This window comes from Histoplasma capsulatum (assembly GCF_000150115.1).
Source record: "Histoplasma capsulatum G186AR genomic scaffold supercont2.5, whole genome shotgun sequence".
NCBI classification, from domain to species: domain Eukaryota; kingdom Fungi; phylum Ascomycota; class Eurotiomycetes; order Onygenales; family Ajellomycetaceae; genus Histoplasma; species Histoplasma capsulatum.
Window position 1 is genome coordinate 1,599,764 of NW_025544805.1, and position 25,250 is coordinate 1,625,013.

Here is a 25,250-nt window from a genome sequence, read left to right on the forward strand (position 1 = left end):
GTTATTCATATTTATTTCCCATTGTCTTTCTAGACGACTAGACGAATTGTACACCCAGGTTATGCGTGTATTATCACAACATACACAGTTTGAGATGAGCTACGTAATTATTCTCTACCTTCGAAATTTCAACAGAGTCTAAATGTGCTGTGAAAATGAGGTAACTATTCAAATCTCGAGGCGGAATGCGGAAAAGAGTATTTTAGGCCAAACGACAATATAAACTTCTAGATAACCATATTCATATGATGAGTTCCTTATGAAGACTTAAAAAAAATTTTTCTTCAGATCCTCTTCTTTCCTCTAGACATTAATTAATAAACAGGGGAAGGGAAAGAGATGTACGGTATCAACCCAGCCAGTAAAAAGATTGGTTTCAACTCCTTTTCTTTTTTGTTCTTTGACGGGCTACAGCTCCCAGTCGTCTAGTGGTGTCCATGCCCATCACCTTCAGCCTTCCTCTCAGGATCAAGTTTAATCAGCGTATCAATCCTCATAATCGAAATGCAAGCCTCCACCGCACTCTTTAACTGCTTCACTTTACTCATGCTGGGCTCCAAGACACCCGCCTTGACGCAATCCACAACTTTGCCCCTTGTTAGATCAAGGCCGTAGTTCTTATACATCTTCTTCTTGGCAATGGCTTTCTCTTCCGCGTTAGCCTCTCCCTCCTGAACACGCTGAGAGAGGGCATGGCGGACACGGAGTTGGGCGACGAGCTCGGATGAGTCCTTAGCTGCATTTACAGCAAGGGTTTTGGGAATGACAAGGAGGGATTGGGCGAATTCGCCGATGGCGAGTTGTTCGCGGGAGCCCTGTTATTCATCACCTTCGTGAATACCACTGTTTTTGATTATATTGTACTAGTTGTGATCTAGTCGCTATTGGTCGTTGCGCAAAAGGGGAGTTCAAGAAAACACTTACGACTGTAACAGCAAATTCCTCGAGATAGATATGCAGGGCGGTCTCAACGGCACCACCTCCCGGAACGATGGTTCCACTCTCGAGTGTCCTCTTGACAGCGCAGAGAGAATCGTGCACGGAACGTTCCATCTCATCAAGTTGAAAATCATTTGAACCACGGAGAATAATCGACGCGGCAGTGTGGGCCTTGGTTCCTTTGATAAGGATACACTCATCGTCGGATATCCGCTCCTGTACCACCTCTTCTGCGTGGCCCAAGCTGGATGGTTCAAACTTGTCATCACCATTAAGATCGGATAGTGTGCTAACCAGCGTCGCTCCCGTAGCCTTGGCGATTCGTTTAAGGTCCTCCTTTTTGCATCTCCTAACTGCCATCGCGCCCTTCTCGACGAACATCTTGAGACAAAGATCATCAATACCCTTGGTCGTGAGGATGACATTCGCGCCCGCCTTTAGTATCATCTCCACTCTCTCGAGGACAATTCCAGACTCCCTTTCACGGATCTTCTCAAGTTTTTGTGGGTCGTCAACTGTGATATGAACACCAAGTTTCATCCTCTCTTTCTGCAAGTTCATATCAAGACAAGCAATCTTTGCATCAGTAACCCGAGTAACCATGGCTTGTGAAGCAACTGTGCAATTTAGAGCGTATCCATGGACAAGTAAAGATTCAGTAGCACTCTTCCCATGAGCCTTGAGCAAGTTGACAGCCTTAACTGGGTATTTGATCTCATTTCGCTGCGTCGTAGTTTTGACTTGCTGCATCGCATCAACAACCATGTTGGCGAAGAAGTCTGCATCAGCTCCTATAATTTTGCTTGACATTGATGTCTTCGCAATATTTATCAAACTGTCCCTTCCCAGATGCTCAACTTTGGTGCTGATATTCTCATTCATGTACTTCACGGCTTCCCGAAGGGCCAATCGGTATCCCGTGATTATTGTAGTGGGGTGTATCCGGTTCTTCATCAACTCGTTCGCTCGTCGCAAAAGCTCGGCTGCTATTAAAACAACGGAAGTAGTTCCATCACCGACCTAGACAGGCTAAATTAGACGGCACAGATAAACGGCGGGGGAAAAGGCGATCCTACCTCCTTGTCTTGTTGTTTTGCTAGGTCCACCAGAATCTTTCCCGCGGGATGTTCGATGTCCAACAAGCTTAGGATAGTTGCTCCATCATTGGTAACAGTGACATCCTATTACCATATTAATTCAACTGCTCAACCAAGAAGAAAGGGCATGGCATACCCCAATATCATCTACCATCATTTTGTCGAGCCCCGAAGGGCCGAAGGAACTTTTCACCACATTGGCAATGGCTTGAGTCGCAAGAACTAAAAAAAACTGTGTAAGCTGGGTACCTTGACATGTTTAATTCGATAGTCACATACCATTCTGATCTCTGATATCAGAACCACTGATTTTCTGTCCTCCAAGAACTGTGGGGAGCTGTTAGTTCCATAGCCTCCTTCCCACATTGTAAAATAGAGAGAAAGCTCACAAAGTTGTCCCGCATTCCGGGGAGCCTCAAAAATTCCTGCCATGTCCAATTAAAGAATCGAAGGAGGGGTCTTGGTGTGGAGATAGAAGCTTGCTGGTGTCTATTGCGCCCAGAGAGTTTGCGGCCTCTTTTTTTGGCTTGATGCCCATTCTGCCGCCCAAAGGCGGTGAAGGTCGTTGTCCCACTTCTTGCTTTACCGACGTGACTCCTCCCGCCCAGTTACCAAACACACCAATTGCACAAGTGAGTTGCGATTATTTGCCTATATTGAATATCCAGGAGGTTTGACATGTCGGTACAACAAGAGCAGGATCGAGTTGACGCACCAGCAAGCTCTTTACCAGCTGCAACTGAATCCCTGCCTGATCGCACGATGGACCCCGCCGCCGGAGGGGAGAGCTCCCCAGCCGGCGAGATATCCAAAAATGCTGCTAAAAAAGCTGCTAAAAAGGAGAAGCAGGCTGCTGAGAAGGCGGGAAAGTTGGCCAACAAAGGCATAGGCATGGAATCGAAAAATAAACCTTCCCAGAAAGCACCCAAGAAGAAAACTGACGGCCCCGCTCTTATCGGTATCGATGTCTCGAAGGAGGGGGATTTCGCAGGTTGGTACCAACAGGTTCTCTTGAAAGGGCAGATGTTGGATTACTACGATGTATCGGGTTGTTTTATTTTGAAGGTATTTTCATTTTCAATTTTTTATCTTTTTGTTTACCAGATGTGTGGTCACCATTTTTGAGCTGCTAGCTAATACTGATATTTCCCAGCCACACTCGTACTTCATTTGGGAAACGATCCAAAACTGGTTTAATGATCGAATTAAGAAGATGGGTGTTAAAAATTGCTCTTTCCCTCTGTTCGTTTCCGAAGACGTTTTAAAGAAGGAGAAGGACCACATAGAAGGGTTTGCTGCTGAGGTTGCCTGGGTCACTCACGCGTAGGTTTTGGGTTTCAAAACCCCATAATATTTAGTATATCTAGTTCATTGCCGATGCGTTTGCTGACGTTTTCGAAAGAGGAAATTCCAAGTTGGAACGGAAAATTGCCATTCGTCCCACGTCGGAAACAGTTATGTATCCGTACTATGCCAAGTGGATTCGAAGTCACCGTGATCTGCCTCTCCGGCTTAATCAGTGGAACTCTGTTGTTAGATGGGAGTTCAAGAACCCCCAGCCCTTCCTTCGCACTCGTGAGTTTCTTTGGCAAGAAGGCCACACCGCGCATTTGACTGAAGGCGGTGCTCGTGAAGAAGTCCTGCAAATTCTTGAGCATTATGCCCACGTTTACGAGGAGCTTCTTGCTATTCCCGTCATCAGGGGTCAGAAAACCGAAAAGGAAAAATTTGCAGGGGGCCTCTACACCACCACAGTCGAAGGTTATATCCCAGCCACAGGCCGCGGAATTCAAGGAGGGACGTCTCACGGCTTAGGCCAAAATTTCAGCAAGATGTTCGGCATCACTGTTGAAGATCCGTCGGCTAAGCCTGACGAGAAGAAGCCCGCACTTCATGTTTGGCAGAATTCTTGGGGTTTGTCTACCCGGACTATTGGTATCATGGTCATGGTCCATGGCGATGATCGTGGCCTGGTTATTCCACCACGCGTCGCGGATATCCAAACCGTGATTGTGCCTGTTGGTACTGGCGCTAAGACAACTGATGCAGAGAAGGCGTCTTTAATGGCCGAGATTGATGCTCTAGCAGCTGTCCTTGAAGCTGCCGGGGTCAGAGTTGAAGTCGACAAACGAGACTACACTCCCGGTTGGAAATTTAACGACTGGGAATTGCACGGTGTTCCTCTTCGACTTGAATTTGGCCCAGGGGAATCAGCTGGTCATTATGTGACTGCCTCTCGCCGTGATATACTTGGCAAAGATGGAAAATCCACCATCCCCATCACTCAACTGGCAGTCCAAGTCCCTGCGCTTCTTGAAACCATCCAAGCGGACCTTTACTCACGAGCAGATGCTACGTACAAGTCACATGTTAAGCGCATCACGAACTGGGATGATTTCACCCCTGCGCTCAACGATAAGAACCTTTGCATGATTCCCCACTGTCTGACCGAGCAGTGCGAAGACGAAATTAAAGACATGAGTGCACGAAAGGCTGAAGAAGAGACTGGCGAAGCCCAGGATGCCAGGGCCCCAAGCATGGGTGCAAAGAGTTTGTGTATTCCATTCGAGCAGCCTGAGGGCATTGAGAAGGGAGTCACCAAGTGCACGAACCCCAACTGCAAACGGGTCGCGGAGAAATGGTGCTTGTTTGGACGTGAGTAGCTTCCCATCTATCTTCTTACCTCAGCGCAAATTCCACTGTTTATATAGACTTTTTTTCGTTCTCCAAAACCTTCGAAACTAATGCAGCCAATATGATAGGCTCCTACTAAACACTCTCCGAACACCCAGCTGGTTGCATATTACCAAGGGGACCTGGCATAGCCTATCTCTGTTCTTCTAAATACCCACGGAGCTTAGCGTTCATGAATACTTCCTACCAGACTCAAGACTCCCAGCCTAAATTTCCCCGATATTTGATGAGGGCGTATCCAGACAACCTTGCTGATCTTGCTATCGGTGTTTTAAGCACTCATCCGCTCTCCAGTCTCGGCAGTTCTAGTTATGTTATCATGATTCGAGAGAGTTTAAATATCAAGAATAGAAATTAAGAAAATATTAAAGTCCAGTACCTATCTTTCCATGCTGTACCGTCAATGGATGTGAATATATTCTTCAGCTTGATATATGCAACACGAACCTCCTCAGATATTAATTGGTTCTCTCAACAAAGGGAACAAGAAAGGCCAGCCTTACATAATTGGAAGGTGTCGTGGTGTAGTTGGTTATCACGTGAGTCTAACACACTCAAGGTCCCCAGTTCGAGCCTGGGCGACATCATTTCTCTTTTTATCAAGTATCATTTTTTTCTTTTTTTCAAACCACCCAAGAACAAATTCTAGAAAGCCGGGAAAGGCAGAGTTATTTACAAGAATTAAGCTAAGGAAAACATGAAGGATAAATATATCGTGGAAGAATCAGGTGGTATGTTACATAGCGTTCGCCAATGTCAAACCAAATAGAAATAGCTAGGCTGATAAAGTGACCTCTCTTCCCAATTTGGCCCGACCAAGTTATCAAAATACTTACAGAAAAAGAATGGGGTCAATGAAAAAAAAAAAAAAAAAAAAAGGACAATAAATCAAGAGCCCATAACTGTCAAATGATGAAGAAAAACCTCGCCCGAGGCAAGGGGAAAAAATCTGAGAAGAAAGGGGACCCTAGTGACCAAATGATTCATGTATAGTATAGAAAATATTGAGAAGGGAAAAAGTGAAGAATAAGAACATGGAATTTTCCAAAAGATTCCCCGCCCCGCAAACAGACGAACAATAAAACTCCAAAATTCTCCCAATTTTCTGCGAGTCAACATAATAAAATGGTAAAATGATAATAACGATAGTAATCGGGAAAGAAGATGATATTTCCCTTCAGAGGCCGGAGTCGCCATCACAGGGTTTATTCATGCGCCGCCAAATCGCCCCATGTTTGTATGCAAAAAAGTATCAGCCATGCATGTTATGACAATATTTATGAAATCAGGAGTAATGAATGAATTTGGTAAATGGATATAAAGTGGCCGAAGACAAAGGAAATCGATGTGTGACAAGAGGTGTTAGGCGAAGTAGGGGGGAAAGTCTTGGGATGACGTGTCACAAAATTTCTTTGTTTTTCTGAGATATCTCGATGGAAGTATATAAGGATCGGATGACGGCGTTACTTGGGAGAATGGGTTGTAGTTCAAGGGCGGGCACGCGATCGGGGAAATGAAGGGTTGTAAATGGGACTTGCAAATGCCGTCGCGGGAAGATGGATTTGGTTGGTGATGAAGATTATTTCGGCAGAGATGGTGAGGTGTGTCTGATTAGGATTATTGGGGCTCCGGTAGGAAATATACAAAAATCATTTCTCTATTCGACACGTAAACCAGATTTGGCGTTGCTAGAATTGAAAAATGACAAGCTTAGACGGACTTAATAGAGCTCGATTATGGCTTAAACCGACCAGAATCGAATAAATCCTTCTGAATACTACTTCGGCGTAGAGGTATTCGATTCCGGCCAATTTGTTGAGGTGAAGTGCTAAAAAGCCGCTTTATTGGCGGCTTTTGAGTGGTTTGCTGGGGGAAACTGGAGGTGACAATTTTAGGCTCGGGTGTAGTGCATGAGCTATTGGTTGAGCCGGGTAGGGTATCACGCTCTCCGTTTTTAGGATTGTCGGATTGATATTTGGGTAGGTCAGGCTTCGTCTGCTCTGCGGGAGTATTTCGGCTACTTGTCCTTTGTGCCATTTCCGACTGGGAGTTCTGAGACACGAGTGCAGGTCGACATGATTGGGTTTGTTTTGAAGAACCAGATTTGCTTGGTCTGGAAGGTGGTCCCTTAGAACGGACGCTATGTGAACTCTTTGGTCGGATGTCGGGTATTAGCTTGTAAGTGTATTTAGGTTGCGGACTATCTCCAGACCTCCCCAGAGACACTTTTCTCGCCTCTTGTCGTAACTCCCTTGGGAATTCAGGGGCAACGGGTACACTTGGCGGTAAAGGCTGCGAGTAAGTGTGCCTTCTCCTTCGTTCCTGGTGGCTGCTGTCCGGTTCGGCTCCTGCTTCTAGTCCCTTAATAGCAGGAAAAGATAATTCTTTCCCGGAAGTGTATGAGTTTCGTCGCGCCTTTGCAAAGGAGTTTCTACCAACAAGTCTCAGCGATTGTTTCTCCTTTCCTGATAAACTCTTTGACGAGGACTTCCTCCTCGTATGGCCACTAATTTCACTCTGTTTAATGGGAATCGGAACCGGACTAGGCTCCGGAAACGGCATTGTTTCAATATCGGAAGCAACTTGGCGAAAAGCTTCATGAGAATTTATCTCACGAACTATAGCATCATGCAATGTTTCGAAGGAGGGAGGGGAACTGGTCTTTTGTGATGATTTATAAGCATGTTTGAACATACTCATAATTTCCTCGACGTTGTAGCTCAAGGTTCTTGGAGATACCGCAGAGGGAGTTGCGACTGGAAGTGGACTGTTTACAATCCCCGAAATACTCGAATTCGGCTCTCTCCTGGCTCCAGTGGGGGCCAAGACAGGGGGTTGGGTAGGCACTTTCACAAAATTTTTGGTGGGGGCAGCCAATTTTGTATTGATAGAAAGATCTCGAACATTTTTCCTTGATAGATTCGCTGAGGCCGGGGATAATAAGCGGTTGGATCCGTCGTCGACCGTCGGACATTTGGGAGTAGCTTTCTTTGAGTCATGATTTCGAGGCTTAACATCCAGCTGCCCCGGCGGATTCACCAAGCCCTGATTAGACCTAGATGATTCGCCGGCATCTCTCGTAGATGGTTGGCGGTCAGGCGCGACTTTGTAAATTTTTAACTGTGGTTGCGGTGCTGGTCTTGGAGGAATATTCTCCGATCCCTGAGAGGATAGCGCTGGTGAAGAATTTTTTAGTCGCAAAGCGATATACTGCCTGACACCTATCCTGCGCGGTGGGCTGGCGCTAGCATCTTCCGGTTGATGTGATGGAGGATGGCTTCGGAGGTCCTGGTCAGAAGATATAACTCTCAATTCTGTTCTGGTTTCTCCTGATGGTGTTCGGTGTCCCAATGCTTGTGTTCTGGACCATAACCGTGGCCGGCTTTCCTGGTAGTATGAAAGGGATGACGCTGATCTACTATTACTTAAATTGCACTGAGATACCCCTCCCCTTCTTCTTATTTCAAGTGTGCGTGTATTTCCAGCGGCAAGCAAGATGTTACGATCCGCCACGTCTTCCTGGTATACCGCTGATATAACATTCGCGTACTTTGTGCTACGCTTGTTAGATCGTTTGCTATGGATATTGCGATCCGCAATTTCCTCATTATACATACTCGCAGGAGATATTGGAGTCGGAACTCGGGCGTGTTGAGCCGGGAAGCCGGCTTCTATGACATCGACATGGCGACGGATCTGGTGAGGAGAGGACTTAGGCTCAGCGTTTCTGAATCGTTTATTTTGCAAGGACAATGATTGGTGGCAGCAAAACTGATCATGGAGGTCTTCAAATTCCCTCTCAATTCCGTAGAAAGTTTGGTTTTGCATCTGTGGGAGTCGAGGGAGTTTCGCTTCAGGCGATCCGCGGGGCAACACAAGGAATGGGGAATAGGTGCCGCTTACTGGACCGTTGGACTCGCTCTCCGTCAATTCGGGGTTTGTCGACTGGAACAATGTCCTCTCGATACTGAAAAGTTTTCTCAGGCCCGCCATTTTTCCCAATTGGACATGTCAAGAAACCGAATGAAGGTCAACGGTGCCAGCCGAAAAGGGGGGTCGCAAACCGGCGCATCGTAAGAGACTTATCGTCGAGTCATTTCGATGCAATTCGAGAAAAACAAGTTTGAAAGCAGGATTCACCAGTTGGCGTCGGGAAGTTGCTTGCAGGTTTTTTATTTTTATTTTTTTTTAGAGATCTAAACTGGAACTCGCAGGAACTGGAGGAATAGCAAGGATAATAATTGAGCAAATGGAGCAAAAAGAAAGCCACGAACGATGGTATACTTTAAGGGGAAACGAAATAGTATTAGCCGCAAAACGAGTGTCCAAGAATAAGGAATGAAATGAAAGAAATCTTCGTTTCAAAAGAGAACAATTGAACCTTGGTTCCTCACGACGAGGATAAATGTTGTCGAAGCTCAAGCATTGGACTGACAGGAAATTCCCTGGCTCAAGCTGGCTCAAGCTTTGAGCACACTGAAGCAGGGACCAGGGTCTGCAATGTTTCCCATGAGCAAATTGAAAATGCCCGATTGAGTTCAGAGAGTCAAACCAGTGATGGATTGGCCAAGGCCCAGCCTTTTTCTTTTCTTCTTCTCAGAACTGACATTTTCGGAATCCATAGGTCTTTTTATTTTCTTTTTCTTTTCCCTTTTTTGTATTATTTTTTTGAGCTGAGAAATCAATTGGCTTGTCAAGATCGGAGTACGAGGCTGATAAGTTCGGACAATCTCAGGGGGATTTTCTAGACAGGGGCCCCAGAATTGCCGGCCCAGCCAAGGTTGAAAGCGTTCTGCTACGGCGTGACAAGCATGATCCAGCACAGGTGGAAACCAGGAACGGGCCAGAAACGGCGTCAACGGCGTTGCCCATCAGGCCCGTTCTTGCGAAAGCGGCTTAGCATGGCAGACTTTTGTCACGGCTGGTGGCTCCACTGTCTGGAATCGCTCGTCAAAAATATCCATCCGTACGTTGCTCCTCGATTTCCGATTGGCAGTGTCAGTTGTGAAGATCTGCAAGTCTATTGCTCTCCCCATATTTGAATTCATTGCGCCTCAAACCCAGCGCTCACTTAGTCCTCTCGGACTCCTGGACTCTTGGAGTCTGCTGCAGGGGCATTTTATCGAAGCGCCATCGTGTTCAATTCTCGAAGCCTTGTTGTGTTTCTTCCCGTATTTGTAGGTGATCCTGGAGAATCACAAACCGGCGTGATTCAAGCCGCAGGAGGAACCGACCTGCTGGGTTGGAGAGGTTAGCGTTGCGAGGAAAAACTTAACATGTCCTTGTGGAAGACTAAAACCAACGCTAGGGAATAAAAGGAACTTCAACGATGGCTTGGATGAAAAGAGAAAGGGGAAGTGGATTCCCTCCGATCCTTCACGGCTTTCAATCCGCCATCATCACGAATAACAAGTGTCGATTCTATGCGTACTAGTTTATCTATCAATTGGATCGGGCATCCATGCAGCGTTTTGGCGTTCTCCATGCGGTTGGTGATTTGCATGTTCATACTCCATACAGAGCTCTTGCTCGCGGATGTATGTCGAGAATCGAGGAGACCAACTGGATTGTTCTCGCTCTCATCAGAAACCAGCAGAGTTGCTAGCTGCTAGCTGCTAGTCCAGAAAGATGCTTGGGTTGTACAGGGTCTTTTCCATCACAGCTTCCACACGCTTTCCGCTCTGCTTCATTGCACACATACTAGTATCTCCTGGAAGAGCGAACAATCCTATGCACAATCCCTCTCGTTATCTTTACATTCCTCCTGTAAATTTTTTTAGGCACTCCCAGGCCCCTTTTCTTTAATGGTTCCTGCCTGATATGTTTCTTTACCGAACTATGAAGGTGAACTTTGGCAACGATGACAGAGGAGGGACAGTATCATACAAGCATTCACACATCCCCCGAGGTCTGATGATATTAAATTTTATCTATGTAGTTTTATCTTTCTTTTTGCCGGCTGAACATTGATCCCCAGCCCATGCCTGCATCCAGCCTGACAACGCCTAGAGCCATCGCGCGAGTTGATAGATAACGAAACCTAGGTTCTAGATGACTTCTGGGCGTGAATCCAGCATGCTATTACCATATACTATTTATGTCTTATCTATCGCTGGAAATTTTACACACAATGACCTTCAAAATTTTTGAAAAAGTAATTCCATATCTTAAAGGATCAAAGCGCGATTAACCTGTGTGAAGAGGAATCTAGAAATAAATCTCATTCTCCATGGCTTGATCAACATCAACAGCCTTTCGAGAGCCGCACGCGATAGGATTAGAGCTACCAAAGGATTTCAGTTAGAAGTTTGCTTTCTTCTCTTCTCCTCTTTCTTCACCTTTTTACTATCAACTCCTATTCCCTTCCAAATCCGAGATCGCCATACATTTGGATGATGTCCCAATTCTAAAATTGCGATTAAGGAACATGAGAAAAACAATTAAACAGGCTACAAACATACACGCATTTGAGAATTACAAACGACCGGCACAAGAAGGCGGTTAGAATTCCCAAAGCACAGAATTAATCGCTCTCATATTCGCGGTAACAGTCGCTGCCTAGTCGCGTCGAATATCCTTCGTCTCGGTGGTACCAGAATAGTTGCAATCAAATGCCCTGGAGCCTGCGCTGAAGAGAGCTTCATTAATAGCCATTTGGACTTTGTCCACGGAATTGGTGCTGCCGGGATACAGTGGATTGCGTACTCCGTACGGATCTGTGTCGGTGATGGTGATGTTCGGAATCCGGTACCTTGTCCAGGGGATAGTGGAGTCGCTTTGGCCAATGCCGGGAGAGCGGACGTAGCTGGGAGTATGAGTGGATAGGGATCGAGTAGCAGGAGGATCGTGCGGATGGGTCATATGGGAAACCATCGAGGGCCATGAGGTCCAATACGGGTCGTGGGAAAGGTCATGTTGCTCTGAAGCTCTGCTCGTAAACTGGTTGTTGTTGTCGTTGGTGAAAGGAGCAATGTACCCAGGGACCATACCCTGATGGGTCGTGGTAAGAACAGGAGGAGCAAGAGTCATATTCTCGTTTGTGGCGCTATATTGGTGGGTATCTGGGGATTGTCTATTGGCTTCTCTCGAGGGTATGCCGTCCATTGCCGTCACTTCGTCCATGTTGATCCTATGGTATATGTTTTGGGTTTCGCCATTATATTTATCATCGATGGCCCTCTCATCCTTGATCTCCGTCGAACACAAGACATCCGTCTGCTTCTTCCTCTTTTTGTCAGTCTCTCCATGTTGAGCTGCCTTGCGTTTGACGGCCAATGGGATATCATCGTCGTCTGTATCCCCACAGTCGGGTTCAGATGAACCGCGAGCACAATTCGGCCCCATCTCTTGCTGATTATAGACCATCAGATGAGGTTCAATTCCCATTCCTCTATCCGTTATTGTTGCGTTTTCTCCCGGACAACCCGAACGCCGCATCTGATTTTCCATTTTCACCATGACCCCTTTCGATTTCGCTTGGCTAGATTTGCACCGTTGTTTGGATTTCCCTACGATCCCAATACATTGATTGGCCCTTCCAGGGGACGTTATGGAATTCGTTGTACCAGCTTCGATTGCCCTCTTAAGACGAGAAAAGCGCATACGAGCAGCAGGAGGGTTCAAACTTGTCGCCTCTCCCACAGCTTTGAAATCGATCTGTCACGCATATCTCGCGTATCAATGGCCAAACGATATCAAAAAACAACGTTTGGAGCGTAAGGAAGGGGGCGGGTAATAATTGAAGGTGTGGAGTGTACCATTCTGGAATGAATGCTACCAAAAATATACGCGCCATGCTCAGTAGTAGGGGAATGCAGACTCACAGTCTTGTAGTCTGATTTTTGAAGACAGGTATATAAGAACCATAGGTTCACATCGGTCTGGGTTTTGGAAGGCATACCTGAACAAGTTCTCCTGTAAGAATTGGATTAGAGAAGTAATTTTCGGAGTGGATATCTTACAAAGCCCCTTATCTGTTCAGCAAATGACCAATTCAAAATGAGAACACCCCAGCATACGCTGATATGGACCTGGAAGGTAAAACTGGACAAGTGGATAATGAAGATGTAAGAAATGTGTATGGATTGGAGCGAAATGGCTCGTCAGGAGGAATTCTGCGTGGATGGAAATGAAGAGAACAACAAGCCCAGGTGAATATGAAAGAACAGAAATATTGCCAGATAGTTATTGCAAAGTATCAATTGATCTTAGAATAACAAGGAGAGCAGGGTAATACTTTAAGGAAATGTTCTTTTCAACATGAGCTGCAGTTCACCTGAATATCTGTATATATCCGAATTTGTTACTCTGATATTAAGATGGACAAATGATCACATGTAGAAATTTAAAATAAGAGAAATAGATATAACCAATTGCAAATGTATATTGTAGCAAATGCATGAAGAAAAAGCCGGTCCATCCCATTGGACATGTTTCAACTGGTCGTCACATCATTACAACTCCTTTCTATTGTTTCATTTCAATATCTTCTGTACCTGAACCAGACAATGCCAACTTCTTGCCTGCATGTATAGCAAAACGCTCTGCTGACTCTCTAACAGCTTCCGCAAGAACCGCCTGTGCTCCTCGCGCTGCGTCAACAGCTCCATCTATCAGAGCTTCATGTCGGGCAGCTGCATTCTGCGACCCAGCTGATATGTTAGAGGTGTCGCCCTTGAGCCACAGTTCGGTAATCTCGTCACGGGATGGCATATAGCCTACGACACAGGCGGATACAATCCCGAGGTGTTCGGATGGATCTGGATCCAATACTAATGAGTAGCCATGTCCCCTCTGGGACGAGTCTTTTGTTCGCCCTGAAGTTTCAACATTCGGACTCTCCACAAAAGCAGCAACACCCCCAGTGATAAGATCCATGCAATCTATCCGAGCGTCAGCAATGGCTGCTGAGGCGACGGTGATGCAACCCGCAAGAACGTTCATCAAGCCCCAACCATCTACACCGCCCAGTGGACCGGCAGACAGAACATCGCCCCACCAACAATCGTCTTCCCCCTCTAGCACAGTCACGGTGATGTCAAGCCCGCTTTTAGGCCATCTTTCCGCTATTATAGCCCCTCTCAAAGCAGTTTCGAGGTGCACGCCAAGATCTCTTTCATTGACATCCCGGATATGTCCCCTCCTCCGTCTGGATGCGAATGGCGCGAATTTCACATGTGTGGAAAGGAGCAGGTTAGGTGAGAATGGCGCTGAGCGGGGAAGAGGTTTTGGGCCATGGATGGAACATATGAGTTTTAGAGATGAGGAAGGAGGAATGAGAGTTTTTAGTTTCGACCGGGGGATGAAGGAGGAGGGCTGGAATTCGAGATACGCGGAGCCAGAAGCGGATGGGATAAGACCCGTCTTCAAAACTATCGGCACAAAATAACCATTAATATTTCTCTATTTCACGAGGTTTGCAATAGAGCGTACATATTCTTCTCAGCTCATGCTGCTTTCTAGTGCGTACGGGGCGCTCAAGAGCGACGCAATGTTGGCCGTCGGAGGAAAGCAATGATGATGCAAACACTGGTGGTCGTGTGCCCGCAGGAGGACCGTTTAACCGTCTCTTATCAGCCATTATCCATTCCTCGAGTGGCTGGAACGGTGTCAGAGGAGCAAAAAGACAACTCGAGTTAAGGCAATGGAAACAATGTTTGTACACCCATATGTCCATGAATATCAAATATTAATTGGAGTGTTTGCCTTGTTTGACGGCTGACGGGTCAATATTTAACCGACGCTGTTTAGTTCATCCACAACCTGTTTTTTTTCTTTCTTCTGTGCATCTCTCCTCGTTCCTGTTATCTTTCCACATTTGCCGTAAGATTTTCTGTGCTAGACGAAGCCAGGATAGCAATACAGTGAGATCTGCTGCAAAGTGGCAGGCTTGCTATTCGTATGGTAAGTCATTTGTACCAAATTAAATCTATTGCATCCTTCGAGATACCTCCAGGAGGAAAACCTACCAAAACTTTGTTCGGAGATTCTTCCGTGAGCCATTTGAACAACATGCACTACCATCTGAGAATCATTTTTATCAATTGTACTATTCTTACTGAGTCTCTTTGTGGACTGCGCTAACACAATGGTAATGAACAGAAGTCTCTTGGGGGTGTTTGAACGGATTTATTCGAGTGCACGAACAAGGCAAGGCTGGTAAGGTTCAATATTTTTTTCCACCTTCTCCATTGTCTGCCTGCTTTTCTATGATGAGAAACCTTCTATTCAGTTCTGCTTCTGCAAAATCATTGAAGAAAACCCATTTACCAAAAATAACGATCCTGATCCACAAATCCAGACTTTTCCTTCACATGACATTTTTTACGAATCGTAGCTGACAAGCCTTTGGATATTTCAAATAGTGTTCCCTGCGCTCTTTCCACACCAAACGAAACTAAAATATTAACGTAGCAATACTACCGTTGTTATCTTTACTCTCAATGTTAGTATTAATATATTTTCGTTAAAATGAACAATCTCGCGGTCAACTTCCCCTTCCACCAAATCAATCTTCATGATGACAACAAGTCAATCCATTCCACGAGTCTCCTCACGGAGCACCTTCTTTCATAAAGGAAAGTAAGGAAGGAAAGGGAAAAAAAATGAGTTACTCTTCCACATCTTCCCACTCTCCCTGATACCGGACCTTTTCTTTATTTTCGTTGACGTCTCTCGTCTGCAACTTGGGAATTGGTTGATGAAAATAAATAAAAAGAAGAGGGATGATTGGTTGTGGAGATCCACTGGTGTTTTTATGGAAGGGATTTTTGGGGGTGGTCGTTAAAAAACTTTCCCCAAGCTACTCTTTTTTTTTTACCTTGTCCTTACCTTATTTTTTCCTTGATCGATTAACTCGTCCGATCATCTCTTGGGGAAACGGCTCGTCTTGGGACGTTTTTTTTCAAGGGTGATGTCGGGATGAGGGAAGGGATGAGTTCATGGCTTTGCTGAATATATTATATCTCCACACTGATCTCTTTTCATGCCTTTCTGTTTTGTTTTGTTTTGTTTTGTTTTTGGAAACGCTCATCATAGCCGTTATGATGTGTGTTTGGGGTATTGATTTCAACTCATTGGTATTTATCGACGAATAATGGCTGACTTCCAAAGGTTTTTAGGTATATGCATGGTGAGCTCCTCCTGAATTCAACTAACCCCTCCAACTGTGAAGGTAGCCTCGCATTTTCTTTTAGTTTCATTTGTGACAATGGATTAATTATATTCTTCTCACCAGCATATTTCATGATTTGTGTAGCTGTTTCGATACCCATATGTAAAGCAAATGCCAAAATTAGTATTCTTTCATAAGCTTTCTATTCTGGGTTTGAATATATATATATATATATATATATATATATATGTATATATGCAGGATATAACCATCAGAATCCAAAACCCCACCACTCTCACAAGGAGAAAAAAACGCCATATCGCTCCTGAAGGAAAACAATTAAAAACTAAATAATTAATCAGATAGCCTCGTGGTTTGTGCATGCTCGAGAAGCCAAGAGAGAAAGAGCGGTGGAGATCAGTAGCTAAAAAGCATCGCAAGTATTTATGCATGCAGAGTTGCTTCCACCCAAATAAGTCTATATCTAAGTATGCATAGAGCCACCACCCTTCTTCCTTCTATTAATTATCCTGTCTTTCCATGGCGGTCATAGATTCTTGCCCGTACTGCGTTAGGTAATGAAATTGCCAATTTCAAGACAGCTGAACGGACATGCCACATTATATTGATGATAACATCACGACGAGAGAACAGCGTTTTCGTATATATAGTCAGTAAAAGTGCAGAGGATAAAAATTTGAGAGACGTCGTCATAATTATTTGTCATTTCATTAAGGCCGGTCGCGGTCTAATCTTCGTGCTCTGTCGTGGGTGTCGAGGCTCCGTTTGAACGCGACATACTATATGGTGCCTAAATTGGGACATCCATTTGTCAGTCCTCGTAGTTGTACGACAAATTGAACCGATTGGAAACGCTACTGCCACCAACACGATTTTGAAATTGATAAGTGATAACATACCAGAACTTTCTTGGCATTACATATCCGCCATGCCAAGTTTCGAACATTTCCATCGGCGCGGACAACCTCAGGAGCAAATTCGATACCAAACCTGAGTAACTCGTTAGTGTGATGTTGCCGTGCGTATCAAGTTATAAAGCCGTTAAGCAGGGATTTCAAAAATATTAGATCACTTACATGTGCTGGACAGCAAACACTACTCTCTTCGAGTACTTCCCATCCCTTTCAACGAGGCAGCCATAATGTTCTTCAGCAGTTTGCGGTGCAATTTCTGGGTCTCTGTCAAAGCAATTCTGGACAACTGGTAGCAAAGCAGCTTCGACAGCCGCCCTCACGAGGCCGTAGTTATCGGCTTCGACGATATCCTCATCGAATCTTCCAATGCGGATTTCAAAGGGACGCGAGACAGCCATAACATTATGCTTGCCGTTGTGGTGGTATCTGAATTCGAAGACACCTTGAGTCCACCAGAGCTTATCGCCTGAGAAAACCATTTCTCCAGATGCAACGTCGATTGGCTCGCAATCTTCCCGAGTTATTTTCAAAACAATGTCACTCGAGATTAGGCCCTGCTCGCACGTCTCAGAGTCGAATGAAGCTTGGTTAGTGGCGATCCACCGGCCCTGGGATGCCACACTTGTGACCTCCCGCGAGGTATTATCAGTAACCATGTAGAGACCAATCCAATCCTTTTTACTATGGTTCAGTGGCGCGGTCCATTTAACTTTGATTGGAGCCCCGTATTCGAATATGAGGTTTTCTTGCTCGCCTCTCCTGAATTGCATAGATCGCGCTCTTTCGCCTTCCTTATCACTAGCTCTTTCGAATTGTGTTGGTTGGGAAGGCTGAGTACCTTCTAATGTAATAGAATAATCCTTTAGATCGTAGCCAGCTAGGTCCGGTTCAAGGCGAGAAATGGTGACTCGTGCCGGGTACTTTTGGAACAAGGCAGAGGTATCTTTCACGAAAGTCTGGACACCAGTAGCGAGCTTAGGCCGAGCGGCCTCAATGAACTCTTCAATAAATTCAAACGACTCGTCGAGTATTTTGTCGACACTGCCATGGATTTGTTTTAGAGAGGGAGGCAACGAACGCTTCAGGCTCCTAACAAGGCCGGCATCTCGTCTCAGACTCTGGCCATAAAGTTTTTGCATGTGGGGACGTTCGACCAGCTGGATAAATGCAAGGGTTAAGGTATGGCTTAATAGTGCAAGAAACACGAGAGACTTGGTGCTAGTGATCAAAACCGCTCCCCAGACGCCTGCTAAACCGAGGACGCGCTCTGGGTTATTCAAAAACCGGTAAATTCCACTATAGGTAAGTTTGGGGGACTGGTCGAAGAAGAAATCTCCAAAAAACCATCCAAACTCGCCAAGGGATTCGTAGATACTCGTAGATGTCCAAATTTGGAGGGCAATCAGGCTTGCACCCAAAATATGCCTCAAAAGGACTAGCCCGTAGCCCCAGTCCTGTGGGAAAGAATACATCTTCCAAGCAGCAGCTATGAAACTCGCATAGGTCATGGTCATGCTTAGATGATATGTGCCTTTCCATTGTCGCCATGCTTCATGATTGCTTTCTCCGTATTTGACGAAGTGCCTGGTCCACATCTTACAGTTTGATTGACGGTTGAGTATGTAACCAATACCCACGGAATACCATATCCTCCACAGGGCAGCATTCAGGACGAAGCAAAATTGATACACAGGAGTTGATGGCGTCACAGTAGTCAGGGCAAAGAATAGTAGCTGGGCTAAGAGCACAGATTGGTCTGTACTCCGGTACAGGTCGATATTGTGGAGGCCTAAGAGGTTGTGCATCGACACAGGTTGCAAAGCCGGCATGACTGGAGCCGAGTTAGCGATGTCGCTGACAACTGAGCCTTCATGGGAGTTTTCGTCCTCCTGTAGTTTCGTATCTGTGTCGACTGCGACTCTCTTCCGGGGCGGAGGAACATTATAAGTTTTTTCGATATGAGGATTTTCAACAAGAACCAGAAACGCAAACTGGGCGGCATGTGCTAGGATGGAAATAAAAAGGACCTTGTAACTAGCTGCCATCAAGGAGATGCCGTAATATCCCGCATAGCCAACGGAATACATAGGATGCGGGGCCATCTCAAAGACGCCGTCGAAAGTGAGTTCCTGATCGATTAGGTAAAAGAAATCTCCCCAGTACCATGCAAAGTCTTTGACTACCCGATGGGCATCCAACTTGACCCAGAGGTTGAAGAGCACCAGGCTCATCCCAGTAGTCCATCTCAAAGCCAGCATAATGAAACTCTCTCCAGCTGGGCGACCGCCACAGGCGATTGCGAACAGGCAGTATGAAGTAAAGTCACACATCAAAATCAGATCCACGACACGTCTAAATACAAGCCAAGTGTTGTATTCAGTGGGGGCTTCATCGAAAGAATACTGTTCCGATATCTTCGTTTCCAATTCCCACTTGAGCATCTTGTACAAGGTCGGATGGGGGTTCTGGCCGGTGGATGGGTTCACGAAGATGTTCGACTTCTTGGCCCAACAGACCAATGTTCGGCCATTTGACTGCATGTGCAGGAGCCATCCTATCCCGATATTGTAAGAGGCACGCCAGAACAGGAATATAACGGCAAAAGCTGCGATCCGGAACGAGGATGGAAGACACCAGAGCAGAAGGATATGGCAGCCGAGAATGGCGAGAACAAAGATATCAGATATGTTTTTCGGCTCTGAAGGGGAAAGTAACTGCGATACCATATCACGAGTGGGGGGCACGGTGAAAACTGTAGTTTGATGTCATTTGGCATTAGCAAGGCCATAAATAGTTCAATTATGAGGCTGAAATGGCGCCAGGCTTTCTATTCGTCGGGTACAGATAAAAGTAAAGGGCCGCCAGTCACATCGCCAGGGCGCTGAATGACCAGACTTGCTCTATTTTTATGGCTTTTCTGATACAGTGCATCCTCCTCTTGGTCATAATAATTTCCATCGAAACGAGGAGCGAGGGAGCTCACCTTTGCCATCTGGAGTTCTACCAAATGTCTTCTTCTCTGCATCTGCCGCATCCCCTTCCTCTACTTGTAACTTATCCTCTAGAGACTGGGAAGTTACTTCCCCGTCCCCAATAGGTTTCGATGCCTGTGCATTCCGTTCTCGGAGCCCATTCGAAAGGGATTCGATGCCCGAAGAGTTCGCTTGTTCACTCATACCTGGAGCTAGAGGCTGTTGTCGAAGTTGAGAACAACAGCAAAAGCATCAACACAGAGAAACGAGAGGAAGTCAAGTTGAATTGACTGCCAAGTGCTGAGGCGGAAGACGTTAAGAGAGTCGTGAATGTTGGTCTCGGGGAAAGGTGGTGCTTTGGAAAGGTCTGACTGGAACTCTATCTATAATAGGTTACTAGATTCAAGCCCCACGGTTCTGGGGTCGACAGCAAAACAGCAGCAGCAACAACAAACAAATTTTCCTGTCAGGATAATACAACAGGCATATTATTGTTGAGTTGTGCTATTACTGTGTATATTTGAATTTGACAAAACTAGACAGAGGTCCCCACACCTTTTCTAGTGTGGGAGCGCACAAATATGCTCTGCAAGCTAACTCTCTGGAACAAATCACATTCAAGGATGCTGACAACCGGGGGAAATGATGTCAGTGGAATTTTTCGCTTAAGCGGGTTCTCCTCTGAGGGTCCCAGTTCAACATTTCGGGAAGGAAATCTATCATCATATAAACATCCCCGAACGCCAGATACGAATGATGATGGCATGAAAAGTCAATCTCACCCATTGACCAAGTTCTTCACAAGGTCTTGGAGGATAAGAATTATGCTGCTCCAGTTTTCCAGCGTCAGGTCAGGGCCAAGTCATCGCAGATGGTTGAACCAATAACGATCCGACGGACCGCTCAAGTCGCACGCTCCACCTGTCTTTCCTGCATTAGCGCAGGCTAGCAGCGCTAAGTCACCAGCCAAGTTTCGTTGTTGAGTCCGACATGTGAAATGCCTTCACCACCCTCAACAATCAAGCGCGTCATAGAAATGAGATGGCATGGAAATCGAATGTTCTGGGGCTGGATGAAAGCCAGTACGATTTTCTGGATTATTCCGTTGCCATGTTTCAAACTTGTAGTTCCGAATTCACGGGTCGTACGGGAGCTATCCAAGGTTGTTGTTATATGGGCAGTAACATTACTTGCTAGCTGTTTCCTATGTCCTATAGTCCTTGTGTGTAATCTCTTTCTCTATATCTCTAATTGGCATTTTATGTGGTCCCTGATGCAAGTGTATAGTCAAAGTCGGGTGGCATGGCTACGATCCTTCCTGGGAGCCCGAAACTAACCTGCGTCACTCTGTTCCAGTTCAAGAGGGCGGCGCGGAAGTGCAACGCCCACAAGACATAGCCAAAATGATTTGCGTAGGTCTTATATATGCTCTAGTTAGATTATTATTCTATTTATAAATTCTATCCTATAACATCTGGATCCTTTTGTGCTTCTTGAATCACTCTCCGCATGTCCAAACCCAGGTTTGGATTAGGCTTCTTCCATCGTCTCCCACCCGGGAACACGATTCGCCGTAGCCTGTTAACCCAAGATACCAATGGCTGGTAGTATGGAGTGAAGTTATCTGTTGCAGTTCTGAGAAAATCCCCTTCATCATCTATCACCCCCTTCTTTGATCCAGCAAGCTTTTCTGTGCTCATGTAGTTCCACTCCTCAAAATCCCCCACTTCCCTTCCCCTCCCAGGCCCTTCGTAGTGAACACATATCCAGAATAGAACCCAGAAAAAGGACTCAAGGTCATGCATGAAGGAGTGCTTTTCCCCATACAGCACACCAATTGCCATAAATGCTCTAGTGCCAGTCTTGCCTCGCGCCCCAGAGTAGCCATCCCGCTGCTCTCTGATTGCCAGATCAAGGTCAATCAGAAATGCCCGCCAGGAAGGGTTATCTTTATCCTCATTTATCAGGAGATTTTGTGGAGAGATATCACTCTGAATCAATCCAGTTTTTGAGTACAGAGATTCATACCCCTCGATGCAGAGCTCGATTCCTTTGAGCAGAGCAACCTTGGAGCTGCTCTTGAATATAGGGATCCCATAGTCCTGAACAATGACACGGCGGTGAACTCGATTGAGTGGCTTGTCCTTTGCAGAAACTTTTGTTGGAGAGTTTGACTGAGTACGCTTGCTAGGAGGAGGAAACACTGGATCCATGCAGTCAGATGACCGTTTCTGTCCAATGGCGCTGTTGCCAGGGTCATTTCGCCCTCTATTAGATGCACTCCGCTTTGGGAGTTCTTGCAGACTGTTCGACTGATTGTTCACTGTTGGAACGCTGAGACCTTTCCGAATGGCCTGGATGTCATCGTCTTTACCGTCCACTTGGACGGTGACATGGGAATCATACCGGGCTACATTGGTGACCCCGCACTCTGTGGCCTGGCGCAGCAGCTCCCCTTCCTCATCGCGCTCTGAATACTGCCAGGAGTCCTTGATCACCAGGGGCATCTGCAAATCACCCGCCTTACGATGCGCCCTCCAGCAGGTTGTGGCTCGGCCAGCAATGCATCGCGCCCGCAGGATCACTTCATCAATGACAAGACACTCCTTCTCACCACCACACTCAATCTCAATGCAGCGTCTACCATTCACTGTGACCACTGTGGGATCAAAACCGAGTTGAGATCGGTCCATGTAGAGGAACCCCAGCATCACTGAGATAAACCTCAGGCCATCTTTGTTGATGTCGATCGCATCTGAAGCAATCCCGCCACAACGGTCAAATTCCCAGACGCGTAAAATTGGTCCACACAGTGTGAAGCCAAGGACGAATCGGCGGTCATCTTGCGCAGAGAGCACTTCTCTAGCATATCGGGCCAGATCGAGCCTTGCCCCAGAAGGGATATCATACTTTCGGTCATTCTTCAGCTCTCCTGGCACTAGGATCTCTGACCACTTGTACTTCTTATCTGGTGTGCTGTCTGGGTTGTCTACAAACCCTACATCAAGTTTTCGCTTTGCAATGGATCCAGCAATTGGCTGGGCTGGCTGGGCCAAGGGTCTGCGAGCAGGTGTTCGAGTCAGGTCATGATCCTCTGCAAACTGGGAAAGCTGGTTAATAACTTTGATTAGCCAATCAAGTACATATTTCTCATCCATATCATCAGGCCAATCCTTCCATCCACTCTTGTCATTGTAGAGCGGGCTATCCCCTGTGTTGCACTTCTGGTAGACAGCCTGTGCAGTCCGGCTGAGACCTTCAATGCCATCAAAGTATGCCGCAAAGAATCCAGGAATGTTCACGTGGAGCTCTCCTAACAGCTCATCCCTCAGGACAGGATCAATATCTCTTCGCAGCTCCGACGAGTTTGCGAGACTACTGGTGTTGCGCGAGTGAGGGGTCTGTGGAATTATCAAGGACGACCTGGGCGGAGGCGTGGATCTGGTGGCCTGTGCGGCCTGTGCGACTGAGGTGATAAGATCGAAAATGGCCTTCCATATATCAGTGTCGGGTGCTTTCTGTATGATAAGTTGGATGAGTGGTTGGCAATAGCTGTAGTTGAAGTCATCCTGCTGAAAACTCTTGAATACGCTCGCCAGTTCTGATGCAATATTCAGCTTGCTTATCGGTGACTGGAGATTATAGGATGCCTTTTCATCCATCAAAGTAATTAGAACTTTCGATATTGTCATTCGATCGGTTCGAACAGGGTCATCAGCAGCACCATCATTAGATAGCGAGTTAGACGGTTCTGTCCCTTGGAGAAAGTTACGTAACTGGTCGAGTGTCCTCAGAGGGTATTTCTCAATCGAAGCAATCTCGTCTGATGATAGCTCTGACATACTGGCAATGGAAGATCTGTACGGCTTGGAATTGATATGTTGACAAGAACAGAACTGGAAGATAAAGTTAAGATTTGTGATCCAATATCGGGGAAGGCACCTGCTTGATCGGAGCGGATTAACTATCCACGTGATGGGCTCACCTTGGATTGAGTAACCTGGGGAAAGGGGCCGCGGCTCGCACAATTTATGGCTTAACTCGCCTCAAAAGACCTGCTGCCACAAAGACCCAAATATGCCTTGTGGTGAAAGAATCCCCTTGTAAAACCGGCGTCTACGGGAAACGATGTGATTGTCTGGACTACTTATCTCGAAGGGATATTGACCAAAATGTCGACGGCATCCATGGAGCACCACTGTGGCAGGCAGCCCGGGATGGACAGACTTCAATTTTGCCTAGGTTTGAAGAGGACGGATGTGAGAGTCAATTCCTGTTCGAGAGGACATCTACGAACCAAATATTTATTACGTTGGAGTGGAATACTGTCCTTGGGGGAAAGACATATACATTGAGATGTGAATCCGGTGAACAAAAACCACTGTGTTGTTGAATGTCGGTGCTCAACACCAATTTCTGCCTGCTCCGGTATCGCTCTGTCGCGCTTTTCTGCACCCAGCTCCACCGGGAATCGTCCCTGTGCGGTTCCAGGCTGCTGCCTGCACTGTTCCGGGATCCTGCAAACTGCGGTTGGCTGCACACTGGAGCTTATTGGAAGCCAGTTTAAAGTGGTTGGCAACCCTGGAGCGACGAGCAGCCGCGGCTGTGGGACCAGTAGGCTTTTCCATTTGTTGGCATGGGCTCCTTGAATTTTTCGCAGTGGACTGTTCGGGACCAGTATTCATTGAAGTTCATATCCTTTTGCAGTTCGGTCTCATCAATATCATTGTAATTATTATCCCCACTTCTGTACCAGGCAATGTCCTTCCTTGCCTCTGTTTCTGCGACAACATGAGGCACTTGTTGGAAAAAGTGCTGCTTGGTCATCCAAAATAAAATAAAAAGTCGGTATGCTTCATCATCGTATCTAATCTGAAGAGTCGAGGTAAAGTCGTGCTTCACAGCGTCGCGAAAGCGGAATGAATTGCCTATGGCCACGAAAATAACAATAAGGCGAAGATATGATGAGATATCAACATGAAATAGGAAGAAAGTAGCCGTGAGAAGGAGGAGTAGCCAGGGAGGAAGGCGTCGAGTACAACCGTTTCCGACTGCGACAAATGGAGGTGGGGGCTAGATGGATAGTTGCAGACGTGCTCCACAATAAAAAGACCGGCGAGGCATCGCGTAAATATATATATATCTCATACACGTTTATTTCGTAGATTTACCTGCGCAAAAGATTTGGCAGTCTGCAGGAAAATTCAGGGAAGAGTCACTTTGCGCTAAGGTGCTTATCCTCCTCAGATGCTGCGTCACTTGCCGAACGTGGGGTGCCCCCAGCCAGCGGATACGCCAGTGGGAGTGTGGCGAGTTCCTAGGTTTTCTAGCCTCGATCTTGGGTGGAATGTGATCAGTCTGATCTGGCCTGGCTGGGGGTTTTTTTTGGCCGTTTTGTGTCTCCTGATCCGGTCCTCGTCTGCTCCGTATCTCCAAAGTCCCCGCCAGCCTCCTATCCGGGTCTCTTCTTGTGTTTCTTCTCATGTCTCTGTACTCCTCG

The 25,250-nt window shown here is 46.3% G+C and overlaps 9 protein-coding genes and 1 non-coding gene across 10 annotated transcripts; 3 read left to right on the forward strand and 7 right to left on the reverse strand.

Moving 5' to 3' along the window:
* Positions 1-48: 48 nt before the first annotated feature.
* Positions 49-2,507, reverse strand: HCBG_04496 (T-complex protein 1 subunit alpha; the record flags this gene model as incomplete). The annotated part of the gene is made up of 6 exons (XM_045431545.1): positions 49-815; positions 925-1,959; positions 2,016-2,120; positions 2,173-2,258; positions 2,316-2,363; positions 2,426-2,507. The coding sequence occupies 6 exons, from the start codon at positions 2,466-2,468 to the stop codon at positions 426-428; spliced, it is 1,707 nt and encodes a 568-aa protein (XP_045288098.1).
* Positions 2,508-2,681: 174 nt separating this feature from the next.
* On the forward strand, positions 2,682-5,107 carry HCBG_04497 (prolyl-tRNA synthetase; the record flags this gene model as incomplete). The annotated part of the gene is made up of 4 exons (XM_045431546.1): positions 2,682-3,101; positions 3,190-3,359; positions 3,439-4,691; positions 4,799-5,107. The coding sequence occupies 4 exons, from the start codon at positions 2,715-2,717 to the stop codon at positions 4,807-4,809; spliced, it is 1,821 nt and encodes a 606-aa protein (XP_045288099.1).
* Positions 5,108-5,243: 136 nt separating this feature from the next.
* HCBG_11034 lies at positions 5,244-5,317 on the forward strand. The gene has a single exon. It is a non-coding gene; the product is annotated as a tRNA-Val (tRNA).
* Positions 5,318-6,464: 1,147 nt separating this feature from the next.
* HCBG_04498 (uncharacterized protein) lies at positions 6,465-8,723 on the reverse strand (the record flags this gene model as incomplete). The annotated part of the gene is made up of 1 exon (XM_045431547.1): positions 6,465-8,723. One exon carries the CDS (start codon positions 8,721-8,723, stop codon positions 6,465-6,467), a length of 2,259 nt encoding a protein of 752 aa, XP_045288100.1.
* An 818-nt stretch (positions 8,724-9,541) lies between these two features.
* HCBG_04499 (uncharacterized protein) lies at positions 9,542-9,985 on the forward strand (the record flags this gene model as incomplete). Its single annotated transcript, XM_045431548.1, has 2 exons — positions 9,542-9,727; positions 9,806-9,985. The coding sequence occupies 2 exons, from the start codon at positions 9,542-9,544 to the stop codon at positions 9,983-9,985; spliced, it is 366 nt and encodes a 121-aa protein (XP_045288101.1).
* A 1,303-nt stretch (positions 9,986-11,288) lies between these two features.
* On the reverse strand, positions 11,289-12,332 carry HCBG_04500 (uncharacterized protein; the record flags this gene model as incomplete). Its single annotated transcript, XM_045431549.1, has 1 exon — positions 11,289-12,332. The coding sequence occupies one exon, from the start codon at positions 12,330-12,332 to the stop codon at positions 11,289-11,291; it is 1,044 nt and encodes a 347-aa protein (XP_045288102.1).
* A 558-nt stretch (positions 12,333-12,890) lies between these two features.
* On the reverse strand, positions 12,891-14,350 carry HCBG_04501 (3' exoribonuclease; the record flags this gene model as incomplete). Its single annotated transcript, XM_045431550.1, has 2 exons — positions 12,891-14,101; positions 14,163-14,350. The coding sequence occupies 2 exons, from the start codon at positions 14,308-14,310 to the stop codon at positions 13,197-13,199; spliced, it is 1,053 nt and encodes a 350-aa protein (XP_045288103.1).
* A 2,241-nt stretch (positions 14,351-16,591) lies between these two features.
* Positions 16,592-19,954, reverse strand: HCBG_04502 (phosphatidylethanolamine N-methyltransferase; the record flags this gene model as incomplete). The annotated part of the gene is made up of 4 exons (XM_045431551.1): positions 16,592-16,654; positions 16,764-16,854; positions 16,941-19,530; positions 19,762-19,954. 4 exons carry the CDS (start codon positions 19,952-19,954, stop codon positions 16,592-16,594), a joined length of 2,937 nt encoding a protein of 978 aa, XP_045288104.1.
* Positions 19,955-21,210: 1,256 nt separating this feature from the next.
* HCBG_04503 (uncharacterized protein) lies at positions 21,211-23,592 on the reverse strand (the record flags this gene model as incomplete). The annotated part of the gene is made up of 1 exon (XM_045431552.1): positions 21,211-23,592. One exon carries the CDS (start codon positions 23,590-23,592, stop codon positions 21,211-21,213), a length of 2,382 nt encoding a protein of 793 aa, XP_045288105.1.
* Positions 23,593-24,313: 721 nt separating this feature from the next.
* HCBG_04504 (uncharacterized protein) lies at positions 24,314-25,234 on the reverse strand (the record flags this gene model as incomplete). The annotated part of the gene is made up of 2 exons (XM_045431553.1): positions 24,314-24,678; positions 24,922-25,234. 2 exons carry the CDS (start codon positions 25,232-25,234, stop codon positions 24,314-24,316), a joined length of 678 nt encoding a protein of 225 aa, XP_045288106.1.
* Between the last annotated feature and the right edge of the window lie 16 nt (positions 25,235-25,250).